Below are 24,134 nucleotides of genomic sequence, written 5' to 3' on the forward strand. Positions count from 1 at the left end.
TTTGAGAATGTACCGAAATGATTATTAGATAGCTTTAACATCTCTTGAAAATAAGATTAAATTCAAAGATATAAAATTTTCGAATATATAAAGGAACATTTTAAGCTCAGAGCTACACATTTGCAGCAAGCTGTGAAAGTCCAGTATATTAACCAGAATTATGAGGACCATTGCACTCTTACTCGCCCTTGCATTTGCAGTCGCAGGTAAAAAGTTTTCTATTTCTTCATTTTTATATCAACTAATGGTTCCTTTAATGATATTTATAAAAGTTTCTGAAGAGGAAGAAATATATATATATCTTTTATTTCAAACTCATTTTCAATTCCCCTTTGATTTTTTATAAATATAGAAGCGTTATAAAGAATAACTTTTTTCTTAGGATAATTATTCTTTATTCGGTACACATAGCATTTACTATAGTAAAGGAATGAGCCCGAAGAAAACCTTTACCTTTTCATATTAGAAAAATCTCTTTTTTATTTTATTTTATAATTTTTCTATTTTTACACCTCCAGAATTCTTTTAAATGCATAAAACATCAGAAAACAATTGTGAACATCGAAAATTTTTATGCCCTTATAAGTATAAACAAAAAATTAAACTTTTTGAACTAATTTTTCTAGGTTTATAATCACAAACTGTCATTCAGTGAGGTTACAGTTACGATGTCAATACCGTAATCAGACGCAGATCTAGTAAATTTTAAAATCAAGAAAGAAGAAATAAATGTCAAAGTAAAGAAAAAGTAAATGTTAAAAAAGAAGAAAAAGTAAATGTTAAAATCAATCAAAATTTTCAACACACATTGCCTAATTTATTTTCGGTGCTGTGTACATCGCACTGCGTTGCATCTGAATAAAGATTTCGATCTATTCTCCAGGTTTTCCAGACTGTAACCCTGTCAAACCGTAATCTCAGGATTAATTAATTGAATTTAACGTATCAGAACTTAGTTTTTTTCCTATGTTTTGCTAATTGAAGATAATTTTTGACTGAAAATAATTAAAGTAAGCCTTTTCATAGATTTTATAACAATTTAACTTCATACTAAAATTTTTCAATTCAGCTATGATACTAATAATTTTGGATGAAAAATAAAGAGCAAATATGGATGGAATTATTAAAAAGAAAAAAATGCTCAATAAAGAAAAAAAGGTTCAATAAGTTTATATGTTAATTAAATAAATGATACTTGTGTCGTTTTTATGATTTTTAATGAAATGTATATAAACCTAGAAAAATTAGTTCAAAACTTTTAATTTTTTGTTTATACTTCTAAGGGCATCAAAATTCTTGATGTTCACGATTATTTTCTGATATTTTATACATTTTCAAAAATTTAGGAGGTGCAAAAATATAGTGCCTATTATTTTTTATTGTTTATATATATATATATATATATATATATATATATATATATATATATATATATATATATATATTAATACAGCTTTAGTTTTTTTAAATATTCTAATAAAATTTAATTTTCAAAATTCTATTTATGTTTATGAAGTTCAAATTCGAAAATTATTAATATTAATCATTATATCTTTTTTACATTAAATTTTCAATAGTTAAGTTAAGAGTATTTGAAATTTTAAGCTAATCAAATAATACTTTACGAATAATAGAACTCAAAATTACTGTTTTCCAAAAAATTACAGTAATTTCCAAGGTGGATTCGATAGTCCAAATTGCAAAATATGATTATCCAACGTACAGCAACATGCTGTACCTTTGACCAATTATCCTTATTTGAAATAGACGTTTGTTCTGCAAAGTACTGACAGAATTTGTTCACAAAAAACTATATTAGTAGACAAACGTATAATCTATTTCCAGCAAAATTTTCTGGTAAATTTCTAGGCAATTTTTTCATAAAAATAAAATTTTGAAATTGGTCTAGGGTATGACTGCCCCATAAGTGAAATGATAAAACATGGGCTGCGAATTGTTTTCATGTACTTCTAACGAAAACGAAGTAATAAAAATTAATATTCTAAAATGGATAATATATATGACATTCCAAAAACCAGATTTTTCTTTAAAAGACAGTGCTTTTGTTTTATCTATTTGAAATTGTTTTCGACACATTATTCTGTTTGCAAAATCATGTATTTTTCAATTTTATAAGGAAATGAATTACTTAAAGCTTAAAATTGCAAATTTGCTTGTTTTGTAATAGATTTTTCTTACCATTTTATAATGAATTTTTATTATTAATTTTAGTTTACGCCAAGCCTGAACGTAAGTATCTATTGTTTACTTCAATGATTCTACGTTAATTTGTTTGATTTTTATTAATTTATTATTTTTTATTTAGCTGGAGGTAATGTAGAAAATAGTTTTTATCCTGTTTTGAATAATTAAAATTTATATTAACTGCAAAAAAGAAGAAGAGGAACAAAAAATTTCTACCACAAAAATTGCGCCGACTTAAAATGCAGTGGATTTTACCCCCGTCTTTTGTTTTAAACGATCTAAAAAATAATCATCAAAAAAATAATCATCAAAATAATCATCAGAAAAATAAGAAAGATAAAAACGCATACTGAGAAATCTCCCTTTCGTGAATGTCACACAGAACAATTTACTAAACCTTTTATTAAATTCATGGTCTTGAACAAGTTCATGTTTAAAACACTAGTTTAAGAATAATCAAGGCACACTAAACCAAAAAAAAAACAATATCTCCAGTTAGAGTAGATAATAATTATTATCATGAATCCCACAAACTTGTATAATATGTTGAAATAGTGTTAAATATGACATCAGCTATGTGCTCAAATTGAAGTCATATTGTAATATATATCGATATACCGGGTGGCCCAAAAATGACAGTAGGATTTTGAAAGTAAATTTTAAAAAAAACGGATGAAAAAAAGATGCGTAGTTCTTAGCAGCATGATTGGGGAACTATGAACTTCATACCACGAAATAGCACAGTTAGTTAACTTCCATCCAATTGTCCCTTCAATTTTCTCATCTGCATCAATTGCAATCAATTTTCTCATGGCTGAGATACGAGAGCTGTAGAGAAATTGAAACACAGCTGTTTTATAAACTACGTTGGGTTAATTGCACTGAGAAGTGCACCAATGTAATTAACCCGTTGTAGTTATTTCCATTCTGCAGCTCCTCCTTGATTTTCAAAATCTATTAGTCAATCTTTTGGGCACCCGTAGATTTCAAATTAATGAGCAAATCACCCTTATTATTTATTTTAATATATCATTTAGTTATTGTGTTATGCATATAATGCGTACATATTATATGAGTAAATTATGTACTTTCTTTTATATATTTCAGTTCATAGAGTCAGTAAGTAGAAAATGACATTTTAAGAAATAGAATAGTAGAAATTAATATAAAACTTATAAAAAGAAACTTTAACGTTTCAGTTTAGCAATAATAAGTACAGTTTAAGCTAATTAGTATAACTAATATAAATCTAATTCAAGAATAACAAAAAAATAAATTTAAGAAATTTAAATAAAATTTATTACTATTTTATAGCATATGCTTGCTTAGTGGTATTTTTCCTTATTATTTTTTATTTTTTTAACTTTGAATGCAGAAAACACAAAAAATAGATCTAATTTTTTCTTAAAAAAACCATAATCTTCAAACAGAAACAAATTTGAACACTAATTTAAGAGACTGTGGAATATATTCTGATAAGCATAGATATTTCTTTTTGGAAACATCGAATTTTTTTCACCCAGTATATTATAATATCAGCTTTTATTTAATTTCTGTTAAAAACAACTCTTTTACAGAGATAAAATTGTTACTAGCATCTGAACTTCAGAAAGCTTGATTGGATTGTTTGCTCAGAATTCCGAGAGCTTGTATACATATTCAATCCTGTTACTTAAAAAATGAAAAACAACTTATATTCCAATTGTTTTAAATATAAAGTTCGCATTTTTGGTAGGAAGTACAAAAAAAATATTAGCCAAATAAACATATTCAACTGATTAAGGAAATATTCAACTCATCGGGCAGAATTTTTAAATGTCTTGTTCTAAAATATCTTGCTATGTATATATGCATTATGTATGTAAGAAATAAACTTTCCCTATTGAAGACAAATATATTTGCATTAAGAAATGGGTTTGAATAAAAAGGTGAAAAATAAAATCTATATATTTCAAACATTAATTGCTAAATATTTTTGCAGCTGGACAATATGTAACTCATGGTAAGTAGATGACTGGACATTCCGAAATTTTGGCTATTGTTATTGAAATCGTAATTGATCAGAGTTCAATTTTATCATAATAAGTACCTTGTGAATTAATATTTTTTGAGTACTTATAGCAATTGTAATAAACATACACTTAAAACAGTTTAGAATTTAGTTGCGATTTTTTTTCAGAGACCTGTTCTGGTATATTATTTAAAAGAACTTAGAGCGCATCTTCAAAGTCATTAAACGTGAAACACTTTCCTTAAATTTAAAAACTCTGCTGTGTTTTTCATGCATTTTTTTATTATTATTTTTTTCAAAATAATTTCGTTACCTTTCAATATTAGGGTAAATAATTTATAAAGTAATTGCATATTTCACTGCAGATGTGATGTAATTTTCGTTGATTTAAGTGCAAATTAAATTATTGCAGAATATGTGTACTGAAAATTCTAAGCTCGAATCGAAGATTCTAAAGTTAATTTGTACTATAAATCATCTATCGCGTGTTAAGTAAATTTGAAATAATTTATGTATCAAAATAGTTTATATATCAAAATAATATAAATATATAAATCTTTCAAACCAACATGTAATAGCTTAAGGACTTTATCTCCGTAGGTTTAATTCATGAGCTAAGAATTATAAGCAAAATGTACCAATATATATATTTTTTTCAGTTCATCATTACAAAATACGTAGTAAGTAACACCATAAACTTATCTTATGAAAATATTTTTTCACTCATATTTTTTAAGAAAAAGTGATTTTTAATATTTTAGTTATAAATTAATTTACTTGTAAGGAATGTATATTATTTTTTAACTACATTTTTCTCCAATTCTTATCTGTTTTACTTTCAGAGTTTCTTTAAAGTTTGAAATTTATAAAGTTTGAAGTATAGTATGAACAACATTTTGCACCTATATTTAAATAGGATTAATTTAATAATTTACTTTGAAATTATTTGCTACTTATCCATTTGGGGAGATGCAAAAATCAAATTACCACAACACTTATATTAGTGTGTTAAATACCTATTAGCATAGCATCTATTGCGTATACCACTAGTACCTGTTCCCAGAATCAACGGAACAGCATTGGCGTCCATGATAGTTTGGAAACTTTTTACACCCCCTAAAATGGATTAGTATCAATTATTTTTGAAGCATTTTTAGTTATATATTTTGAATTGTTATTTTATTTTCATAAGTTTATTAATGCTTGAAAAGTTGTTATAATTTATAAATAAATATGCTGCTTTTAATTTCATTGGAATTATTTTAAATAATTTAAAACATGTTACTTTAGCTGGACAAGGTGGTGGTAAGTTATTGAAGCTTTTATCCCATTATTCACTCCTTTATTTCTTCTTTTTCACTAAAAGTTATATCTAAGAAAAACCTCTTAAAACAAGTAATTATACGGGCAAGAAGTGTATTTTGTATACGGCTTTAGATGGCAATGAAGCCGAAAAATATATTTCAGTGAAAAGAAGCATTTACAGATCCAGTATAATCAAAAAAGAAATAAAATAAAGCATGCTGACTAAGGTTAAATGTTTTTACAAAAGTTTTCCTTATATGTTAATTGAAAAATGCTTTTTTATAGCAGGTGGTGGAGGAAACGGAGGTGGCGCTCCAGGTAAATAAAATTGTTTTGATTGATTTTTTTTCTTTTAAAACATAAGTTTTAGTATGTGAGTGTCATTACAGCTATTTTAAATAACATGCCATACCATTAAATTAAATTGCTCATATTTTTTTCCCTTGCAATTGTTTTAAAATTTAATTCCGCTCCATTCATTTTATTACTTCAGTTACTGAATTTACAAACAATTAAATTCAATAATCTTTAAAATAAAAAAAAATAAAAAAATAAAAAAAATAAAAAAAAAAAAAAAACGTTAATAAATTCTGAATTGTAAAGAAGTTAACTGTGGACAAAAATATCATAAGTCTCTTCATACGTTAAGAAAAGAAAATGTAGGAACTTATATATTTTTTGAAGCCTATTTATTTCTGCAATTATTTATGTGCAAGCCATTTTGCGACTTCTTACATTAAAAAAAGTAAGAGTACTTTACATTGTTTTCAGTTTTTTTCTGTATAATACTTTTGCCATTCTTGATTATTTCTTGGTTAATTGTACAAATTGAATATAAAATAATTCTGAAAATAAATTTAAAATTTTGTTTTGAATTAGTGATAATATTTATGCAAAATATAACTAATCAATTTGATTAATAATTACAATGTTACAATTGATGTCAGGCTGACTTAACCCGCTGACGTTCGACAAAGCCAAGAGTTTTAATAGAGTCAGTTGAGTTTTCTCAAAGTTGAAACTAAAATTTAAATATATTAATCAAAGTTTCTTAAAATTAATTACTAGTAGCAATTTAAAATGTTACTATTACTAAATATTTCCGTTAATAGAGACTGAAAATTACGAAATGTAAGTTTCAAGAAAATTTAAACACATCCCTACAAAAGCTTAAAAATATATTTTGCAACGAAATAAATGCTGATTATTTTCAAAGACAACCGTCATGAAAAATAAGCTTGGTATTTGTATATTGATTGATATTGCTAACATGACTCTCAGTTGGAATACCATCTTGCTCAGACACAATTTTTTTAAGAAAAAAAAAAATTGTACCAAAATGCAATTGGTATCCTCCTCTTGCTCAATTGGTGAAAAAGCTTTAAAATATTTTTGATCTTCACAGATAATTTCACTCGATATTTGATTAAAAGAAAACAAAATTTATAACTCCAAAACAAAGAGACTTGTCCTCCATTCCGCTTTGGAAATTTCCATCACTAGTTGAGAATTCCCCTTAGATTGTCTTTTTTTTTTCAGAATTTCTTTTTTCTCAATGTACGTAATTTTTAAATTCAGTTTCATTTATGGGAAACTGAAATCTTGCTATCTAAATTTTAAACAGTTTCCAATTTGTTAGAGTAATCAAATACTGGAGAGTCAAAGTGCGGAGTGGAGTTAGAGAAAAATATACTGGAGTATCTGTCAATTACGTATGTAACAATACGCAATTTTACGTAGGTGACAATACAAGCTTCAATTGTTTTCTGACAGCCTACAAGTCTGAGCTATCTCTAGTATAAACTATATTGTCTAAAAATCCTTACACTATTAACGTTTTTACAGTTTTTGATGTAAATTTAAAGTATTAGACAGTAATATTATGAAGCTATTCATTCTGAACAAAAGCTTCACGATTACTTCTCTATAATTTTTCGTCTTCTATGTAGATTTCGTCTATACTTATCAATGCATTATTTTAAAATTAAAACAAATGTGATGTAGATAAGTACATTTAAAATTTTAGGATCAAGTAGAGGCGAAAATGATTGAACTCTTTGATATCGACTAAGTAATTAAATTTAAAACTTTATTTTAAATAATTTTTGAAACAAACAAGAGAGCTTGACTTAAAAAATTCTCCGTCTCTAGAAGAGAGTTTTGATATTATTTTAAAGTAATTTATTAATTTCAAACTATTTACTTATATTTTTATGTATGATTAAAATTAAAAGAACTTAAACCAAAAAACAATTAATATGTGATTTGTCAAGTTTGTGCTTAGCTAATTGTTATGATACACACTCATAATGCACATTTCAATAATCGTCATAATAATTGTTCCAGAAAAATTTTTATTCAAAAAATTACAAATATTTATTTTAATTTTCAAACGAATGTCTTTTCTCTTCTTTAATATTTCATACATAATTCTTAGCTGCTCGCAGCCAGAGTCAAACATCTTCAACTCCCCCTCGTGCAAAAATTAATTTGGCATCATAATCCACATCCCTGAATAAAACATATTAAAATAGGCAAAATTTTCAAAACTTGTATCACTCATTAGCAAACGAGAAATATTTCATTTATAGACTAAGTCTTATAAAAATTCATATATGCTCAGACTTTGCAATGATTTTTGCATAAATTAATATTTCTGTCAGTTAAATTTTCATTTCTTGAAATAACATGGAAATGTTCTGAAAGAAAAAGCGTTTTAATGGTCATTTGTTATTAAATGATAAATAATATTTTTCCTTAGGAGGAGGTGGAAACGGACAACCACCAAAAGGAGGTAACTATATTCTGCAACGTTAGCCACGTGACTCCCAAAGTAATTTAATTTTGCTAAAGGTAATTCAAACACGTAGATTTAAACGTAGATCAAAACCAGATACGAAGATCAGAAACCAGATTTAATATTCCCCACAAAAATTGAATTGCAAATATGTTACTTTACTTTTGATTTGTCATATGTGTTTTAACTTTAAACTTCTGTATATGCAAATGAAAAGACTTGGTTCAGAATGCAATAAATGCAAACACGAGTTGTTGAACTCACCAAAAAGCATCCAATAAAATCATTGTAATAGTGAGTAATAGTTCACTATAGCCATGTATACATCTAATCTCCATGATGCCGCCAAACCCAGATGTGTCAATCATGGCTCCACATTTAGTCCCAAAACTCGCCTGTAATGATTATGTGCCACCCTTCATGGGTAAATATTAGACATTGATCCCTACACTGAAGGTGCCTCTGTTTTTATGTGATACAATGTCAAGAGTAACTGAAGCTTTATTTGCTAATTGGTAGCTCATATTGTTTCAGACATTGTCCAACAGTTTGAACAAGCTTACTGTCTAGTAAACTTCCCCTTCTCACAATTTGCATTATTTGGTTCTGCGACTCCTTTTAGCTTCTTGGCTGTAAGTAGAGGAAGTCACTAAAATATAGCATGACATTCCGATTTACCGTTCTGTACCCACATCGATTCCATACTGTATGCACAGTTAAGGGATCTCGGCCAACGCCAATAGCAATTAATTAGGGCGATAAACCGTAACCCTATTGGGAAACATTTTTTCTTTATTAAAAATTAAAAATAGCATATGTCCTTGAAGACAATTCTTCTTACGCATGGTATTACACAAAATTCTTAAACGTAAAATAAAGTTCAAATGTAAATTGAGAATTCAAAACAATGCTGTCATCTGTTGGTGATACCATTAGCACCTGCTTCCTATAAATGTTCTAAAAATTTCATATCTTACATACATATGTTTTAGCTGTCTTGAAAATTTCACAATGTGGTGGAGCAGTTTCATTGGCCAGTATCAATTTGCGGAAAAAAGTATGGATGTTAGCTGCAAAGTTTTTTCAATTATAATAAATTAATTTAGCATTTGCATAAAAAATTCAGTAAAATTGTAATGATCAAAAATTTTAAAGAGAAGTTTAAATGGTTTTTGCATTGGTTAGTAACTAAGTTACTTTTTCCTTGTACTTTAAATTTTGAGTTCTTATTTCTGGAAAAAAATGAGTTACAGCTAATTAATTTAACAAACTTTTTCTTAACTTTTTCCATAGGTGGAGGAAAAGGAGGCAAAGCCGGAAAATGTCAAAGTAAGTTTAAACTAGTTACTAAATACTCATTTTATAAAAATTTGAAATGAAATTATATTTATTTAAATATTATGTTTTTAAATCTGTGTTTAATTTACTTAGGAAAATACAATTCATAAATATATTAGCAACGATAAGTTTATGGATAAAAATCTAAAGGAACTATTTTTTACAGTGTTTGCGTAAAAGCCCATTTAATATATAAAAATTTTAGCACAAATTATATTTATTATTTTTTTTTAAATATGAAAAAGCTCTAGGCACCAACACCCATGATTGACTTCCGTTCTCCTTTATTTTCCTAATTTTTTTTTTTCTGGAGAGAAAAGTATTTTTGTCTATAAAGCAGATTGTTATTATAATTTGTGTTATAACACTTTGCTAACACTTTAGTCCGAAAAAAATAAAAATAAAATAATTGGATTCAAAAAATAATAAACTAAACTTAAAATTTCTAAATTTAGGAACACAAAAAAACTTAGGTATCACTATAAGAAATATTAAATGAGGGGAAATTTTTAATGTTAACAATAGCGATAATTTTTTATCGCATAAGTGTAATCTGGCACCATCTAATCTTTTTCAATTTTGTATTAATAATTATTTTGTGAAATTGTTATCATCACGTCAAGAACGAAATTATAAAATAAAGATTTTGAGAGATACAATTATATTTTTTAATTTAACTTTAAAGAAAACTAAAGACTTTAAGAAATGTTCTTAAGAAAATCATTTAAAAGTGCAACAACAATAAAAAGAATCCTGATTGAAAATGGCTGGTTTAATACATTAAATTTCAACTTTGTTGATGCATTTCAATGGATATAAAATTAAGAGGTATTTTTTGCAACAAGTTTAGCAAAAATCGAAAGTATCGAAAAGGAATCGAAGCTTCTATTTTTTTAATTCAGCTGTATTCATTTAACGTTTTTCTACACTCATTCATAATTATACTTATACAAACGTGATAACAAACCTTCGTAATCCTATAATTCGATATCAATCTATTCTGTACGAAAGGAAACAAAATGTTACGCTAAGCTGAACATTAAACTCGCGTTGTTGGTGCTTACAACTCTTTTATGCAGGGAACATTAGATTTCTTTAAACGTCATTTTTTCTGTTTTAATATTATATCTGAGAAAGTAACTTTGATTTTTTTTCATATATTATGAATAATTTTTGGCTTCTTACACTTTTTAAATATGTTTGAAAAATTTAATTTTTATGGAAAAAACATCAAAATTTGTATCTTCAAACTTATTTGATTAAAAAAATTAATATCAGTGTACTATTATGAAAACAAATCAGATTAAACACTATTAATTGTCTGTTGTAGTGAGTTGCATTTATTTTTTATTACCCTTTTTATTTTTTTAATTTTGAAATTTTTCTTAATTATCTAGAGGGAGGTGTTACAGGTAAGTTGATATTTTCATTTTAAATATTGTATATATTAAACAGTAGAAGTTTAAACTGTTTTCACTATTATTAAAAAAGAAAAAATAATTACTAAAAATCAATTTTTGAATAGAATTGTCTTTGGATAAACGAATGACAGACTTGCGAGCAAAAATTTTTCAATTTAATTAAAAAGTTCTCGAATCATGGTGAAATACTCAAAAAGTAAAATTTTCATAACGGGCACAAAATTTTAGAACGCTCTCCTGACGATGCTATAGAGACTATACTCCCAAATTACAGCGTGTTGAGAATCAGGAATGAAAATCCCTCGAAAAATGAACAATAATCGATAAGAGAAATCACAATAATAATGTAAATATTAATAATAACAATAATGGAATCTATACTAATGTTAGAAATAATTATAAATACAAAAAATAATATTTTCATTTTAGAATTTTTTTTATCCACCTCCCATAGAAAAATTACATTTAGAAATTTTTACCGTTTTATGAAAAAAATTGTGCCTATACACGATATTAAAGATGTTTGCTATGTGATAATATTATTGTTGACTTCAAAATTACAAATTAGTTATCCCAGAGTTATTCCATACTAGTTGTTGTGACGTAGAATTTTGCTCCTGACTTCTTAGAATGAGTTGCTTATCACATTGTAAAAAAAATTTGTACAGGTATATATATAATGCAAAATAATCATAGCTCTGAAGTACAATTTAAATTAGAAATTCAAATAAAAAGAATACAAACGTTCATGTAGTCTCAAAGTTATCCCTTATTACGGTATATGATAACTATTGAATTTCATAAATTGATGACATAAGTTGCAAAAATTGAATATACCTCTATGTATTCAAGTCGAATATTTATTTTCAGATGCATGTTAATTGAAATATACAATTGTAAAACAATTAAATTTATCTCGATAATACATAAATTTATATATTTATAAATACATGATTCGAAACCTTAAAGAAACACTTAGTTGTTTTGCACATGTCTCATTTCTTAAACACATCAATAATAAAATGATGATTTATGAATTCACTATTAAATCTTGTTTCTTTTTTAGGACTTGCCAACAGCTGTAAGTTTATGTTATAACAAATTCGAAACACACGGCATTTATTGAGAATCTATAATGTATAATCCAGTTTGTTCAGATTATACAAGAATTTAACCCATTTAAGATTCATTCTAAAATACGAAATTTGATTTAATGCGGTTGCGCTGATTTAATGCTGTTGATATTTACGCGAAAAAACATATAATTTTGATTTTAATGAAAACGATTGTAAACATAACATTCCAACAGAAACTTGCATAAAAGATGTAATATAATTAATTAAAAAGCAAAATCTTCTGACTATTATCTTTAAACAACTTTATCATATGATCCTTTTCAAAGTTAGTATCAAGTGAAATTCGTTAATTACAAATTATTCAAACTTAGCTAAGATTTTACAAAACGTTAAAAATACAAAGATGTTTTATAATGATAGAATCACTGTTTAGTGTAAGTTAAAAATGAAAGTAAAAAGTGATTGAGAAATACATTTAGAATTAAAAAAACATCGATTATGATATTTTTATAATTGTATACTATTAAATATCTTCAGCAATTTCCTACATATTTATATTTTCAATATGATTCAATAGTTTATGTGTTTCAAATTATCAAAACAGCTTGATTGCTAAATAATAAATATTAAAATATTGAATTATTTAATTTCTTTATAATCTGTATGCATTCACTATTTATGTTGTCATATATGATGCTAAATTTCTAAAATTATTTACAGTGAACAAGGCAGGACAGAGTAAGATTTTCATTGAAAACTTTTTCTGATTATTTGAAACTAAACTTTTATAACTTTCCCTATACAATGTTAGAAATTTCTCGGAAAAAAAATTGTTAAAAAACAATTTATTCGATTGTTATTTTAAAAGATTCAAACAGAACAGTCAATTTACCTTAAATAAAATGGTATTCAGTCTATAAATTGCGAGAAAAACTGTTTAATAACTGCTTTCCCCTAATATGGTTAAACATAATTTTATCAAACCAACCAAGCTGACCTAATGTCGACCCTCAGTTCCTTTCAGCTGGGTGCATGTTATAGCCAAAAGGCCTAATCTATCAACCTCATGTCAAGCAGAATGGTTGACACTATAATATTTCCTCCATTCCCTTCAACACATGAAGAGTTTTTAGTGTCCTGCACTCTCCAATTTGTGACCCTGTGCTATTAGAGTACTATAGTCTAACTCAAGCATAGATGATAGCACCATAAAGCTGATCAACTTAAGAAATTCTAGCATTTTCCATCTCTCACAATCATCATTCTCACTATGTGAATTAACCAGCTACAATAATCAAATACCATTACTCAGTTGACTTGAGGAAACGCATCTCAACAACAATCTAACTTTATTGTCCATTATCTAACGAAAAGTCTAGCTCCAATATCCAGTTAAATTTCTTTTTTACGATGTTGAAACCATGCTAGTTGATAATGATTTAAAAAAAAATATATAGTTATAGATTCGTGGTTTTTTTTAACCATACTAATTTTAAACGGATTCAAAACTGTAAAAGTTACAAGCGTTATTTTCCGTGAACTTCACTATTAATTATAAGAGCAGAATGCCGGTTATTTTATTATAGTTTTAGAATGAAAATTCGAACAGTGCTCTGCTATTTTAGCGTATATAAAAATTCTTATCTTAGCATTTAAACTAATATGTAATAGAAATGTTAGGCATTAGTTTTTTTTTTCTTTTAATATTCACAAGTAAAGCTGTTTTTTTTCTTCCATGGCCCACAACAAATACTTTAAAACTTTTGTAATTGAAACCATATCTTACCAATTATGTAAAACAAAAATATTTTATCTAGTTTTAAGAAAGATTTTTGTGTTTTTCAGTAATTATTTTCAAGAAAATTTTCTAAAATTTTCTAAGCAGAAGCACATTTTTTTTTTAAGATTACTTTTATTTTAATATTTAATTTAGTGATTTAAGTAACAGAAAGCGACAGAGAAATTTATGCTTAAACCACAAAAAGAAACTAAATAATGTGGCGTCCTAAACTAAGTCTGCTGAACAGATTAGAAAAGGAAGAAAAAGCAAACAAACTGAAAGTGAAATTGGTGACATGAATGCCCAGAGTTTTTGGATTTCATGGAATTCACTGATTCACAGACATAACTAATGATGCAAAAGAGGGTAGATGATTGCTGACGCAAGCAAGGAAGAGCGAAAAATAGAATACTGCGTATCTAAGAATGTCTGATTAACTGGTATAAATTAAAAAAAAAAGATAAAATAACAACCAAAATATGTTGCTGCTTTCATACATTCATAAGACAAAGAAGACCGCTCTAAAATTTTTATTACTGCTTATCACTACACTATTAATAATAGAAATGTAAATGAACGATGATAATATAGTTTATATTTGAATAAAATAAAAACATCTAACATTTTTTAAAAATTCCGATGAGTCAAACAGTCCTTGTTATAATGCTTGAATATGTTATGAATTAAAGTTATAAACTAGGAAAACATTTAATTGATTTAAATAATTTGTAAATAATTTACGACAATAAAACAGGGCATAAAATCATTTTTATTGTAATTTTAAAGAATGAAAGAGTATTCAAAATCATTTAATTACAATTATAATTGTGGTTTTTATAGATATTTTGGGAGGAGGTAAGTAAAACTAGTCTTTTTCAATATATCGTTTAAGGAAAAGATTTACAAATGATCTTCTTAATCTCACATTTATTTCATATATGTAGTCACAAATTTCAGTTTCAAATACATTCTTGTTTTTTACTTGTAAAACTTTTATTATTTTAGCTGCTAATGCACTTGGAGGTGTGTATATGATAAATTTTATTTTTTTATTAGTTTGAAATTTTTAGTAATAAGCTTTATAAATTTCAGAAGTCTCTTTTCTCAGCAAAAAGGCAAAATTTAATACTACATTAATCAGCATTTTTATCGATTGCTCCAAAATAAATAATTAAAAAAGCTATTTTTTATGTATGGAATAATTGAGTAATTTTGACAAAATTGGACCGAAATTTTTCAGAGTGAAAAAGTGATAAGCATAGGTTTATCACTTTGTAAACTTAGTTATAATTTCACTTTGTATATAACAGAATATTTATAATTTTTTTATGTTTCTTTAACTTAAATTTACTAATTGCATGCTTTGAAAAAACTTTGTAATTTAAAATGAATTCAACTAAATTTCAAAGACTATTTAATGATTGTTTTTTTAACTTTCTTTTAGCTAATAAGAAAAAACGTAAGTATTTATTCCAAAACAATTTTAGGTATTCAGATCAATTTAAAAAATAAATATTTGTTTAAATGAGCAATAATGATCTCTATATTTCCATCAAAATTAAATTTATGCTTAAAAACGGTAAGGTTATGCTGCTGGAAACAGTCTTTTTTTTCTCTCAAATTTATCCAAACATAGAGCAGTTGATTAGCTTTTGTTTTACTTTAATCGTAGTCCTAACTTTGTTATTGGCGTGTTTATATATGCTTAAATCGGTAGTAATTTTAGAACACCTCGTATGCAATTAAATTTCCCAAATTAAGTTTCGATGTAGAATAATTTTCAACTTTTACATGATGATATAATTCAATAAGATATGGAGAAAAATGGTATGCAGTTAGAAAAAAGCATTAAAATACCTTAACTATCATATAATCGGTGAATTATAGATAGTTAAAAAATGTTATGAAAAAATCTAATGGAAAAGGGACGTTTCATTGCTTATACAAACATTTCGAATAAGGCAACCACTTTAATCTTAAGCAAGCATTAATCTAACCATTTAATTATAAAAATAAATCAGAGAAATTAACTTAGTAAACCTTATTTTTTCGAAATTCATTATTTAATTTCAATGCAAGTATAACATCACATAGATGATTGATATAAAGTTTTTTTTTATAGCTGGACTCCTTGGTAAGTGCAAAAAAATCATCAAAAAGCATAATTATTATGCATATTTAATGAAATATAATTTTCCAAACATGTTAAAAAATTTCTTAAAAAATTGCATATTATACTGGAAGATTTAAATAAAATCATGCACCTTTTCGTTAATGAAGAAACGTTTATATACCATATTCTGAAGAATAATAGAAAGTCTTTTAATGTAGTTACTTAATTTTTTTAAGCATATATGAATAAAAGAGTTTCCTTATCACCTTTGATGATATCGATACTTCACATATTTCATAGTTGTAATGAATACAAAAATATAGAATACGCATCAGTAATAATTTGTATATTTTTAAAAATATTTCCACAATTTACGAGAAAGTATAGCGTTTTGAGAGTTTTTGAAATATTGACAATTGTAAAAATGGCACCTTAGGTAAAAAATAAGGTTCTAAATCATACCAAAAATATTCTCTACAATAAACATCAACTTCTACCTCATTTACACCACTTTAAATAAATTCATATTGCACAGCTCGTATTGCACAGCTCATATTGCACAGGTGAAACTATTCACACTTCAAACATATATATTTTTCGAAGTGTAGAAAGATAACCAGTTCACCGCAAGAACAATCTTTCTAAGCTAATTGCTTTAAGGTGGATTTCTAACATCCTCAAGTGGGAATAAAACATCTTCCATACATCTTGACATGCATCTTCAATCATATGAACTTTGGGAGGTTGATTTTTCTTAACTCAACTTCAAATGAATCCTAGCAACAGCCTCATATAAACCTCAAAAACACCTTAAAATTTTGCAAGAATATATTTAACAAATATTATTAATTTTTAGAATATAATATTTTAAAAGAAGTGTAGAAATTTTTTAACTTACATTTTTTTCTAAGAAATGATTTTAAAAGTGTGTAAGTGGGTATGCACTTTTTTAAACTGGCATAATATATGGTTCATAAACAATTTTTGTTGCTTCACAGGCGGTAAGTACAAAACATAACATTTATTACATTTCAACCCAAATTTATTTTCATCCTAAATTTTGAAATTAGGGTACAAATAAAAGTTGGTAATGTTGAAAACTATTATCTTAGTGCCTAATTTTTTCTTAAATTCAAATAATTTGAAATGAAAAACCTACGTCTTTTTTGTACCTCATTTCTTTATAAGTAAAGGAACGGACAAAATTATTTTTAGTTTAATAAATTTATAATACAATTTCAATTAATATATAATGCATTGTAGCAATATATTTGAATCAGATAAAATCATTAAATTCAGATCTTTAGGCTAAATATTTGCTTATTTCGAAATTTCAGATTTTTAGTGTAAAACAATTTTTACAATTTTGTACCATCGTAGAAAAAAAAATTCGGGAAGAAGCTTACACTAATTAAAAATTATTGTTACGTGCTACTTTTTATTTTGTTTGTTAAACATTTCAGTAAACAATAATTTATGTTGCTATGTGTTAATCCATGAAATATAAGTACCATCTATCATCTTTTCCAATTTTTAAATAGTAGTATGTGCATCCATCGGTGATGACTTGGAAGCATCATTAAAGAAGAATCTCTAGCAGTAATCAATAAACCATTAGAATAACTCGAGTGAGACGTAAACTATAAGACCAAACTATTTATAGTATACGATTCGCTTTCTCTAGGGTATTTTAAAAAATATTAGAAGTATTTGTTTATAACTTAACAAAAAGCTCTTTTAAGGACATTTTAAAAAATTAACTTCATAAATTCATAAAAGTACGGAACAAATCTTTAAAATTCAAATAATGAAATGAAATGTAACATGCTTTTTCCTTTAGAAAATTAATTTCCAAAAAAAAAATCATAATTAAAGAATAGTTTAGTAAGTAACATGACTGAAATAAGCAGGAATTATGTGCAATATGTTTAACCAAACAAATAAATAAAATTTATATATAATTGGAAAATTTTTATCAGGTATTGCTGGAGGACGTAAGTTTTGTTTCTTCTTTTGAAAAATTATACAAAGTTTTACATTCTTGCATTATCAATTTTGTAATTTCTATTTAGAAAATTATTAGAATAGCAGTTTTTTTAATAAATATTAAGAAATAATTAGAAGAAAATTAAAATTTGATTTAGTTTTTATTATATTTTATAAATTTTATTTATGGTCTAGATTTTATAAGAATAAACTAAACATATTTTTATTTGTCTTATTTTAGTTGAGACATTTGGCAACAGTAAGTATTTATATTTCTTTATAATATATGAGTATTTTTAGAACATTTATAAAACTATACGCATAACAAAATAACAAACTATGTAAAAATAGAGATATTAGTAATACGTTGCTTCCTATTGAGATTTCAAACTAATAAAAGAAAGAGATAAATATTCATTTTCTACTTTTACTTCATTTCTGTGCTATACTGCAAATTTATGAGTAACTATTATACTAATTTTTGCAATTATTCTTGATTTCATTTTCCTATTACTCAATAACAAGTTAGAAAGTGAGTTTAAATTTTAAATTAGTTTTATAGGGAATTTCTATAACTGATACAATAAATGAAAATTTATTTCTTTATTATTATCAAAAAATTTTTGTTATAGGAAAGGAAAAAAAAACATTTAATTACAACAGCATATTTGTAGCTATGAAATTAAATTTTGTTAAAGTAAAATATAATTTTTTTTGTCTATATAGATGTTCTTGGAGGACGTAAGAATTTCTTTTAATCCGATCTGATATATTTTTACATTTATATTATATAAATTTAAATGTAAACCATGGCTAACTTAAATCATAAAAAACAAATTTAAAAAAATCAAGACAAGGAGAGAATCCTGAATTATTACTAATAAATTTTTTTTAATTTGGTAGTAGATTAAGAATTTACAGCAGAGCAACACCTATATAAGGAATCTTATATAGGTGTATACTAATATACTAATTTATATAACTTATATACTAATTTTCAAACACCTATATAAGCAAGTCATTGGCGAAACAAATCACGAATGGCTTTAAGCCTTAAGAATTTTATCGAATTTGATTCAAAACGGGCATCAATTATTAAAAGAAAATTAATAGCTCTGAGCGGAAAAATCAATTGTGGTAAAATTACCGGACTGTATAACAGTATAATGACAATATTTCTGGTAAAAATTATCACATAAAACAGTTGCATAACATTGTTTCTATTACCACATGATTTCAAATGAAAGTTACTACTATTACTAAAGTTACTAAGTAATTTCTAAAAACTTACTATACTGCCGTAACGGAAAAATTTCAAAAGCTCGGATTGTTAATGCGAAAAAATAAGTAAAAAAAGTTAGCATTAAGGTGAAAAATGTAAGAATTAATTATTTTGTTGCACCTCTTATAGGACTTTCACAAAATTTGAGACAAAAATTTTAACTGTAAATTTGTTTTTATCATTGGCTTTCCTATTAATACGCTTTCTAGACTTAAAATGCATTTGTGAATGAAGCAAATAGGGAAGAGGAATAATAAAAAAAAATAGCTGTTTTACTGCTTCTAAAAACACGGGTACGTGATATAATTGCTTTTATTCTTTAAATTTAAAGTGCGTATCAACGTGGTACATAATTTTATTTGTTTCATAATTTAATTTGCATATTTGTGTATTTTGTAAAAAAAAGTATATAAAAACACTACAAATCGTAATTTTAAAAAATTTCAATCATTGTATTTTGCAATTTGTAAGTCCAGTATTGTAAGTATTTCATAATAAAGTCCATTTCTGAATAAAAAATTACTTTTTGTAGTAAATCAAGCTGCCAGTGGTAAGTTTTGCAAAATATTTTTACAGAAATATTTGTCACGATAAAGAGAAATATGAAATTGCTATTGAATTTTTTTCATTTTTTTGAAATAATTAAAGAACAACTTTGCTCAACATTACTATATTTTTAGTTCCCAGTTTGAAAAGAACTTCATTTTTTTTCATTGAAGTATTTAGGACAATAAACAGGAAGATTAGTCATTTACGTTTTAAGAACAATAAGCAATGGTTTCATTTCAATAATACCCATAAAGAATTCATTCGAAGTAATTTCTTCGTAGAAATATTTCAAGTTTCATACGATAACACATCTAACTCAGCATTCTTTTTTTTTTTACAAAAAAAGGCAAAAATATCTCTGAAATATGGCATAGTTTTTTTCAGACAAAATAGTTACGATGGTTGAAATTATACGAATAGAAAAACAAAAAATGACTATTAAAAATATTTCTCCGAATATTTGAGATACGGAGATAAAAAAAACTATTGTCTATTGTCTAATTTGCCTATTATCATTATTATTTGATTCCACTTGTAGCCAGTATTTTCCCGTAATCGGTCTAAATGCTTCTCATGACCTATTTTGGTATTGATGTCACTCACACAGATCCCTATTTGTGTTTTGTTTTTAATTAAAAAACTGTGAATTCAACTAATTTAAAGTTACGTTGATTTTTTTAAGAAGTTTTTCACATCATAAAACTTATTCCATACATTTTTCTTCTTTGACAGATTTCTTCTGTGGCTGTAAGTATATATCACATAAAACTAAAATTAGGTATATTCATTTATAAATTTTGTCCGATTTAACATGCAATTTAGAATAACACAAAACCTTTCAAAGCGACAGATTAATCTGATTTGCAACAGTTTATGTGAAAAATATCTCGAAATGGTTTGTATTAGAAAAAAGCTTTTAAAACTAATCTGATATAATTTAATCACTTAAAAATATACAGATTAAGGTGTAAAATTTCTATAGCTAAATTACAATATATATTTAATGCTTATACATAAACTATTACTATACATAGTTATACTATTTAATTCTTATACATAAACTATAAGCATTAAATAGTATAACTAATAATTAGTTAATGCAGAGTGACATGCGCTTAGTGAAAATTTTAATCTGTATAAATAATTATGAAAATATTTGAGAGCTTCTTTTCTGGTTACGCAATAGTTACGTTCTAGATTTGACAAGCTTTTGCTCGATTATGTAATTAAGTGATATTTTCCGTCAATTTAATGAGGCAAATCAGCATTCAATTCGTTTTAACTTGCATCAGCGAAGAGATTAGGTCTATTCTTCAAATCTAGCTAAAATCAAATCAGGCTAAGACGGATGCTGATTTTATAGCTTTTTTCAAGGATTTAAATACATCCTCACATTCCGTAGTCTATTAAAACTACCAATTTTTTTGTTACTATATGATACAAATGTTTCTCTATTTTAGAAAAAAATCTTCACTATTCCGCCGTAATAAGTACATAAACAAAGAAAGCTTCGTAACTCAAAAATGTTCCATAATTTTCAATTTGTTCATAAATCTTCCATTAAAGCTTAATTTTTTTTTCTCTAAATACATAAATTAATTCTAGATCGAGTGAGATCTTTTTCCTCACAATGCAATTTTCATCTGTTTTTTTTTTCAGAAATAGCACAAAATGTGCCTGAATTGCTACTGCTCTTTCCCTGCGTTTCGTTAAATGCTTTCGAACATTACTTAGTACGCGTATTTCACCAGTGGAAAAAGTTTCTGCTCATGAAACATTGAGAACTTTCTTCGTTTGTGAAATTTCTTCACCCCACTGCAAGGTCATCATCCATTCCATATTTCGTGCATTTGCACGATATATGGAATCGTGCAAATACACGATTCCATATATCGTGATTTTTTGTAATACATGGTATTACAAAAAATAATATTTTGATAATACATGGCTGTCTAAGAAATTTTACTTCCAGTTACAAAAATGTTAAGTTCTATTTTAATGATGGGTTCGTTAAATGAACAAGACAGATACATCATAATATGCATTGATTGAAGCATATGTATACTTAACATTAACAAATTATCTTACAAATCCAAAATTCCATCTGATATGTTCTCCTTCTCAATTAACATCTCAGTCTAACAATTGCCGCTTCAACCAGTTTCTATAGAAACAGTCCATTTGGTGCATAATTTCCATACTCCGTAGGATAATGTCAAACTTATTAGGTACATTTCATGTAATTACTTAAACAAGTACTCGCAAAAGCATGAAAACAATTGTAAAATATTTTATTAAGATGTCCCATTTCATGTAAGACTGAGATAAATATTTTTATGTTTTGTACTATTAACTAATTTAAATCATCATAAAATAAATAAAAATAAAAATATTTATTATATTTTATCCCAATTATATTTTTACCATTTAATCCAGAATAATTATTGTAAACTGTAAGTAATCTAATGAAGTAATTTTACTTATTTTTATTTTAGTCAATAGGGTGTTTAACAGTAAGTTTATTTCTTGTGCATTCTCATGTAAGCTATGCATACCGTTTATTAAACTTAATAAATTAACAATGCTAATGCTACTCAAAAAACGGAAATATGCATTTTTATAAATATCGAAAATTGACAAATACTTTGATTAATATCAAAAAGTTACTAACTCTTTCCATTCTTTCAAAATCATCAGAGTAACTTATATTTACTGAAAATATCTCAGTAATTATTGCAATTCTTATATACTATTGCAAATGCATCTATTAAGGCAAATGTATCTGAAAATAAGTGATTGACACTAATAAATGCATGAAAACTGAAAATAAATCAGGTATTATCATAAATTTTCAGCTTCGATATTTGAAATAGAGTATTTTCGATTGCTTACTATAATTATCCGTAATTGTTAGCTTTTTAGAGAGTAACGTTTCGATTATCTGAGCAACATAAAATTAAGCATAATACAAAATCGCAAAATATTTCATTCAATCAGACATTTTCGTTATATAGATAAAAAGAAATCCGATAAATCTCAAATGATCCAGCTTCTTTTATAACTTTAACAAATTATTTTCAGCATATTTTTGATTTTAGAGGCATGTTTGAGGTTTGAACTAAAAATATCTAGGATGAGCCAAACTGCCCTCTTCGATTTTCTTGACAGTTTTCAATTTTTCTAGTGTTATGCAATGAGGATTAATAGTTTGGAAGTTAAACTTACAACACAGAGAATTATTTCCTACCGTTAGTCAGAAGTTAACAATATGTGAATGTAAACAATAAATATGATAATATGATGTAATAAACATGATGTGAATAAGAACTATGATAAAAATTATGTAATAATTACCATCGAAATTAGGAAATATTACTTATACTTCTATAACGGGATACATCTTTAGAAAGGCAATAGCACTCAAAAAGTATTCTGTCTCAACGCATTCAAATTGTGTTTCCCTTTATACATTTATTCTAATATATTTTATAATTTTAAATATGCTATATTTTAATAATTTTGATTGAAAATAATTAAAATTAGTTAAAATCATTTTTTAATAATAAGATTTGCAATTACAGAAATCGGAAGCAAAGGTAAGTAATAATTCAACTCTAAAGAACCTTCAAACTCTAATTTTTTATTATAATGCCTGTCAATTTTTTTAATATTTAAAAAAAAAATTCAACTTTTTAAAATGAAAGTTATCAGCAATTTTATTTTAACTTTTTAAACAAGATATTGCTACAGCTGAGCATATTTCTAAAACTTTTTATGTGGTTATTTGCGTAAACTTGCATTTTCATGATGCTGATCTACACGGAGTTTATGTATTAATTCTTTTCTTAGCTGGAAAGGGTAAGACATTTTTCGTTTAATTACTATTCGAAAAACATGAAAATAAACTAAATTTTAATATAATTTATATTCACTTACATTTTGTTTTTTGATTAGGTGGTAAGTAATTGATTCCTTTACTAGAGAACTACTTATATGTCAAAATAATTTTTGTTAAGCATTTTAAAATGCTTCAAAAGGAAATGCTTATTCTTTGTAATTTGCGAATAATTTATATCATTTATTCTTACTTTATGTAATAATTTAGATAATTTCTTGTTATTTTACATAATTAATTTTTTAATACCATCGTGAATTAAAATTGTGCTTGATAAAATGCAGTTCAAGAGAAATTACATGCCGATAAAATAGTAATTTTTCAAAATTCATGATAATGAACGCATTCCTCAATTTGTTTGTATGTTTGAGAGATT

General features: G+C 25.7%; 1 protein-coding gene across 1 annotated transcript; it reads left to right on the forward strand.

Moving 5' to 3' along the window:
- Nucleotides 1–66: 66 nt before the first annotated feature.
- Nucleotides 67–23,482, forward strand: LOC107456747 (uncharacterized). The gene is made up of 23 exons (XM_087167709.1): nt 67–206; nt 2,233–2,250; nt 2,327–3,324; nt 4,187–4,207; nt 4,876–4,893; nt 5,507–5,521; nt 5,807–5,839; nt 8,283–8,315; nt 9,612–9,647; nt 11,054–11,068; nt 12,144–12,158; nt 12,874–12,891; nt 14,774–14,788; nt 14,939–14,956; nt 15,378–15,392; nt 16,056–16,069; nt 18,025–18,040; nt 18,274–18,291; nt 18,759–18,773; nt 19,847–19,864; nt 20,596–20,610; nt 22,359–22,376; nt 23,445–23,482. Exons 3-23 carry the CDS (start codon nt 3,288–3,290, stop codon nt 23,465–23,467), a joined length of 426 nt encoding a protein of 141 aa, XP_087023835.1. The 5' UTR covers nt 67–206; nt 2,233–2,250; nt 2,327–3,287; the 3' UTR covers nt 23,468–23,482.
- The last annotated feature ends 652 nt before the right edge of the window (nt 23,483–24,134 follow it).

The sequence above is a fragment of the Parasteatoda tepidariorum genome, chromosome 7 (genome assembly GCF_982258835.1).
Source record: "Parasteatoda tepidariorum strain Cologne lab strain chromosome 7, Ptep-v5.0, whole genome shotgun sequence".
NCBI lineage: Eukaryota > Metazoa > Arthropoda > Arachnida > Araneae > Theridiidae > Parasteatoda > Parasteatoda tepidariorum.